At 44.8% G+C, this 6,931-nt stretch overlaps 1 protein-coding gene across 1 annotated transcript in view; it reads left to right on the forward strand.

The window, feature by feature from the left end:
- The window catches only part of LOC144758860 (uncharacterized), a 28,590-nt gene extending 22,060 nt beyond the window's left edge, over positions 1-6,530 (forward strand). The window contains exon 2 of the mRNA XM_078646453.1: positions 4,628-6,530. Coding sequence (XP_078502579.1) covers positions 4,659-6,530 — 1,872 coding nt within the window. The 5' untranslated portion in view covers positions 4,628-4,658. The remainder of the gene's footprint in view (positions 1-4,627) is intronic.
- Positions 6,531-6,931: the final 401 nt, after the last annotated feature.

Consider the following 6,931-nt stretch of genomic DNA (forward strand, 5'->3'; position numbering starts at 1 on the left):
TACAAGAGAATGTGAGGGTTGAGGTTGGGCAGACCACACATGCACAAGAGAATGTGAGGGTTAAATCTGGGCACACCAGCGCGTGCACAAGAGAATGTGAGGGTTGAGGCTGGGCAGACCACGCATGCACAAGAGAATGTGAGGGTTGAGGCTGGGCAGACCACGTATGGACGCTACGGAGTAGATTTATTATTTTTTAGTGCAACATAGTTCAGCAGTTAGGTGCAACGCTGTGATGTGCGAGGGGGAAGAAACGTGCTGAGCCAAATTTATGAAATACAGCACGCTGCTGCACACTACCCCGGCACTAGTACACAATCTACCTAGGGCCACACAAAACCTTTACACCAAAGGTGTGTGTGCTGTCTAGCATTGGATTCGTACTGGAAACACACCATTACAGTATAAATTCCTATACATAGAGTAATCCTTAAACACTCCAGAGTTTGTGTTTGTGCTGTAAAGTGCTGCACAGGTTGTGCTTGTGCTGTAAAGTGCAGCACAGGTTGTGTTTGTGTTGTAAAGTGCAGGGCAGGTTGTGTTTGTGCTGTAAAGTGCTGCACAGGTTGTGTTTGTGCTATAAAGTGCAGGGCAAATTGGGTTTGTGCTGTAAAGTGCAGGGCAGGTTGGGTTTGTGCTGTAAAGTGCAGGGCAGGTTGTGTTTGTGCTGTGAAGTGCATGGCAGGTTGTGTTTGTGCTGTAAAGTGCAGGGCAGGTTGTGTTTGTGCTTTGAAGTGCAGGGCAGGTTGTGTTTGTGCTGTAAAGTGCAGCGCACATGCAATGTGTGGAGTGTTTGAAGAAGGGACACAGTTTCTCCGTGTTATCACCTTATTCAAGGTTTTTTTTAACATAAAATTCACAGACCCTCAGTGCTCTCACAATGCGATATTGAAGCCTTGTAAATGTTTCCATATTTACACGCGTCGCTAATATATGAAGTATCGCTTGTCCATGGTGGTGATAGAAAGGAGGAGTTTATTTCTTACAGAATGCTCCACCCACAGATCTGCTTCCTCCTCAGATACTGACACCTTCCAACTCCCTCAGCAGCATTCCACATTGGGTGTTGCCTCAGAGACTCTGGGATGTCACTGCACTGTTGAAGAGACTGCAAGGACTTTGTGGTCGAGAGTGAGCCTTGATTATTTGATGTGTTACATGTGATTGTGCAGATCTGTTCCCACCTTGTGTGTAGGTCTCTGGGAGTAGGTGATGCCCGTGAATGGCTTGGACGAAGTCTAACCTTTCACTACAAAATGTATGGAAGTGATTTGTGTGTACGAGAGAGTGTGTATGTGTTTGTTTGTGATTGGTCATCTTGGGTGGATACATTATATATGAGCGTGTAAGCGCCTGATCCATCTGATTACTTCTTTCCAGTGTGTAGGTCTTTGTGCCTGGAGATCAATTGTGTTTCAAAGTGTGTGTGTGCACAGCAGAGCACAATGCCAGTGTAATTGTGCAGCATTGAAGATGTGGTTAAGAGATATCTGGTTTGTTACATTAATCCATTTATAAATGAGGTGTGAGGCTGTACGAGGGAGAGTTGGAGTTTGTGTCACATCTGTGAGTAGACAATTGAATGGACTTTTTAAAGAGCAATTTATTTTGTGTGCATGTTTGTTACAGAACATTTTGCGTGTATGCTGCAAGCATTTTGCCAAAGACAAGCCTGTCTGCTGCCAGGCACACCTGGCCGCCACCGCTGGGACCAGAAGTCAGGTAATATACTCAATATTTCTCATATTCTTCATAAGATCTAAAGTCTTTCAGGTACACAGATTTTAGTATCCCCCCCATGCTTGTCTCAACTTTAGAAGCAAATGGCATGTATGCCAGCCACACATATAGGGTAATCTGGCACTCAACATCACTCACTGCGGGCCAAAAACAATAAAACTCTTCTACATCCTCAGATTGAGGAGTCGTTAAAAGCGGCTTTACTAAACCCACCCTCCCTACACAAAGATAAAGTGGAAATACTCAAATTATTAGAATCTCCTAAGCCGGATATCCTGTTCTTAACTGAAACCTGGTTGTCAGAGGAATCTACTCCAGATCTTCAGAAGCCATACCCGAGATGACCAAAAGAGCACGAGCTCAGAGAAAGGAGTGAGATAGGAGCAATTATCCACCAGTGGATTCACACTTCTCTTTTACAAATTACTCAAACTGAGGGGGTAGATCTGCTTTCCTTTTTCAAGTTTCGAATTGATGACGACAACTCGGTCCCTAAAGTTAATGAATATGCTGAATTAATGATGTTGAATTTACACCAACACATCACAAAAAATGAAATCCCTTAGATCTGATCTGGGCGTGTAATTCGAATTGACTGAATATAATCATCCTTCCTTGCATACGGTCCAATCAGTATTTGATCAGCGTTGGATTCCGGTAGATTTTTTAAACTTTATCCACAAGCAGGAAGTGAAACCATACACTCATGGCGATACATTAATACAGAGCCAGTGTTATCAACACTTTCAAACCCCTCCCCCCTCTTCCCATCAATTGAAGACATTCTCTCCAAAGTCAATAATCCACTCTGTGGCTCAGACATGCTAGTGACCCACACCCCTCAAATCCAACAGCGTGTTATAAACCGCACCAGACCAGTGCCATGGTACAAGCCAGAGTTAAAGGAGGCGAAACCTGCATTGCGTCGACACTGGCGGGAAAGGGATGATGAAGAGAGCAAAATCACATTTTAAATTGAGCTTGAGGAATATAAAGGCAACCCCGTTCCATGCAAAGTCCTCTTAATAGGCAAAACAAATCTTAGAAGCAAATGAAAATTGTTTTTTAAAATCCTGAATGATTAGTCGCTCCTAGATGAAATGAGAACTTCCCTGACTCCTATTGAGGCATTCTGTGACAATCTAAATACTTAACAAAAACATTCTTTAAAGAGAGTATAAACAAATAGAGAAGCAATAATTCTGAAGTTGAGTCTGAAAATAACTCTACTCTCCTCATCCTTGTTTGAAGAAATAAACAGGCTTCATGAATTTATGATCAAGGTCAAATTCAGGTCACCAACTGACCCTTGCCCTCTAGAGGTCATAGAATCTCTGACATCAATCAATCAATCAGCATTTATAAAGCGTACCCCAAGGGTATTTGGGCGCTGAGGGTGCTGCGTCTCCGTCGAAAAGCGAGGCCTTGAGCAGTCCCCTGCAGAGCGTTTTCATCAATTCAGCAGCTCAAGCTGTCGCTCCAAGCGCGTTTCATAATGTTGTAGAGCTCATGATACTGAAAAACCAGGGAGAAGTCCAGGATATAACAAAGAATTATAGGGCAATACCTCTGGTCCCTTAACCTGTAAAAACAATTGGTCAGAGAACTATCTTCAAGAGGTTCCAGGCTTTATAAATACACCAGCTCTCAGATAATTCTTATCAATGGAATGTCCGCCTCACCTCTCCAGTCTCAAAATATGATGCAATTTGATGATTACTTCGTGAGGTTCAATCAGCTAAAACTGAATATTGACCAAACTGTGATTGTAATTTGAAAGAATAAGACCAACGTTTGGAGACAACTTTACCCTCCAACAAAAATGAGATTGTTACCGGTGCCTAAACCCACAGCTAAAAGCCTCTAAGTGATAATCGATAGCAATCTTATCAAGATCCAGCTGCTGGAGCAGTAGGATCTAAATGCAGATTTGGGCTGAAACTGCTTCAGAAACTATCCCCACTCCTTCCACTTTAGACAAGAAAATCAATAGCGGTGGCCGCAGTCCTGTCTAGATCGCATTATGCCAACCGAGTATTTGTAAGAATGCCCAATAACACCATTCATAGCCTACAAGTAATTCACAGCGAACCAGCTTGTGTACTACATCATCTTCAGAGGTGGGCACACGCCACACCTATATTGAAATAACAAATCCACTCCGAGACCCTCTGCCTCAGCCCTAAAGGGTTGTGATGTCTAGCCCCTCACTTAATTGCAAACCAGGTGGAAATGCATACACCCGTACAAAAGCAGAGATCTCCTCACTTGAATTTACTTGCTATTGCAAAATTATAGAGCATCAAATCAGGTGGACGCAGCTTTGGTACAAGTTCCTTTCATCCAGAAATCTGACAGCCCACAAGCCTATTCAGACTAGATTCTTCCCCGTTATGGTTCGTTTTCTCCTATTTTATGTATTTCTGATTCAGTTCCAAGAAACCCCAGGTTGAACATGCTCTCTATATATACAATGACATAACACCCGTTTTGTAGATCCTGTAGAGTTTTGGTATGTTGGCGTGTGCTTCAGTCACTGACCTGAATACTGCAAAAGAGAGGTGTACAGTGCAAGTGAGGATGATAGCGCAGTCTTGTCTGCCAGGGTATTATAAACCTTTCATTGCTGCAAGGCAGTTACTGTATTCTCTTTTTGTGGTTGCACAGTGTACAATTTGAGCAGACCAAGGAACAGACGCAATGTTGGAAACACATTTCAAATCCGTGCCTTTCATAATATATGAACTATGTTGCGGGTATTGTGAAATTTTAATGATTCCATTTTTTTTCAGGTTTTAGAAATTCACAATTTTCTCTGATTAGGAGTATTTTGACCTAACTGTCCTGTAATAACGTGTTGCCTTTTCTCTTTTCCTCTCCTCTGCAGACACTTGAGACTTGCACATCAATTTACTAGAATGGGCAGAAGACGGGCTCCAGAAAAGAAAGTGACAGCGCAGTGTTCACGTGAATCCGTTAGAGCCACAGTCCCGTCTTTACCTCTCCATAACGTCTCAACTTCAAGATCCCGAAATGATGCTCAGATCGACCAGGACCTGGAACCGCTTTCGGAGAACCTGCCCCACATTATTCTTCTATCCATGCTGGAAGAGTTGGAAGTCAAACTGGATAACTTGATGAATACTGTGGAGGACATACCTTCTAGAGTCGCTGGGCTGATTAAGAAAATCTGGATAGAAAAGGATCAAGGTTCCCTAGATAATGGTGCAGTGTCTTTGGAGATGGTCTGTCCGGTGAGCATTAGAGATTGTGCTGTTAGCCGTTCTTCTGCAACACCTCAACTGGACAGGTCAGAGGAACCGAGCTTGTGTCGTCTGCCGGTGTTCTCTGATGGGCATGCACCAAAGCAGGACTGTACGCTCTCCTCGCCAACTGACGTTCAAGGGCGTCCAGAGGAGCCAAACCTTTGTCTACAGCCAATGTTTCCTGATCGACATCACCCACAGCAGGGCCAGTGCTTGCAACCTGTGTTTCCAGATAGAAATGGAGTACAGCAGGATTGTCCTCTACCCCGGTGCCCTCAGACAGATCCTCCAGGCAGATCACTGGAGGCAAAGCTGTGTCTTCACTCAGAATTTGTTGATGGGCAGACACCACAGCAAGAGCGGAGCGTCCAGTCAGCGTTCCCAGAAGAGTGGGAGCCAGATGAGCCCCTGAAGCAAGAACCATCCCCATTGTCTACTAATAGCTGGGACCAACAACAGAACCTCTGCCCACACCCACTATTTCCTGAAGGACACGAACCACAGCAAAACCACTGTATACAACCCGCGCTACCAGATAGGAACGGACCGGATGATCCCTTGGAGGAAGAACTGATTTGTTTTGATTTCCAAGAACCCCAGGAGAACCAGTGCCTACAACCCGTGTCACCTGATGGGAAGTCATCAGACGAACACTTAGAGTCTGGGCTATTGTCCTTTGATGAGTTGGGGTCACAACAAACCCAGTGCCTACAGCAACACCTATGCTTGGAGCAGGAACTTCCTTATGCGCAGGATCCAATTGTGAACTATGAGCTAGAATCTATGCGCCCTGAAGCACAGGAACCAGCTACAAATGACAATCTAGAACCAGCCTATACTGATGCACATGGTTCAGATCAGACTTACAAGCTAGAACCACTGCACACTGCGGCACAGGACCGAGAGCTAGAGTCAGTGCTTCCTGAAGCACAGAAACCAGATCAGAACGACGAGCTCGAACAGACCTGTGCAGATGCACATGGTTCAGATCAAAAGTACAAGCTAAAACCTCCCTGTACTGATGCAGAGGGTTCAGATCAGAACTACATACTCGAACCACTGCACCCTGAATCACAGCATCAACACCAGAACTGCGAGGCAGAACTGCCCTGTCCTGATGAGCGGGGTCAGTGTGTGCCTCCATCATTCCTAGGACTGGATACAAATACTGCAGATGAAGACTCAATGGAGAGAGGAAATACAAAATCACATTTATTTCTGTTCGAAGCTACCCCAGGTATGTGTTTCACTATAAATGGACTCTTGGGGTGCATACTAACACATGTAACCTCTTCAAAATGCGTATGGGCAGATTTTAGTAAGTCTCTGAGGGGAGGATTATGGTTTGGATGGAACCCACTGAGCAATACTGACCCCCAGCGTACGAGTACACAGGGTGCAGATGTTTCCCTGCATTTCCCTCCTCTGGTTCCACACAGGACTGCATCCTTCCTGTGCAGAAACAGGCCTGGTTATGGGACTCTGCATGAGACGAATAGGCCAGTAGCTCTTCTCGTTCCATGATCGTCCCCATTCCAGGCTGAGGAACTGGAAATAGCGCTATTCATGGGAGGAATTACTGGCCAGAATCGCACGTAATAGTCGGATGCAAGTGATGTGGTGTTCATTGAGAATAGCAGGCATGTGCAGTCTAGAGAGGGAACTGTGTTTCTAGTTGCACAGTTACATTGGGTAAGACGCAGTCGTCTCCAGTTCCTGATTTAAAAATCCTAGTCTGAATTCAGCCTCAACAGCAGGGCCGACCAGGGATGTTGTTGTCACTGCAGGGTTCTCCAGGAGTGCACACCACCTCATGATAGACAGATACACAAAGGTTTTGGAACTCTGAGGTGACTTGCAATAATCTTATTATATGCACCAGGTGGTACTTTATCCCGTATAATACATGGTCACACTATCACCTT

Source organism: Lissotriton helveticus, chromosome 1_1 (genome assembly GCF_964261635.1).
Source record: "Lissotriton helveticus chromosome 1_1, aLisHel1.1, whole genome shotgun sequence".
Taxonomy (NCBI): domain Eukaryota; kingdom Metazoa; phylum Chordata; class Amphibia; order Caudata; family Salamandridae; genus Lissotriton; species Lissotriton helveticus.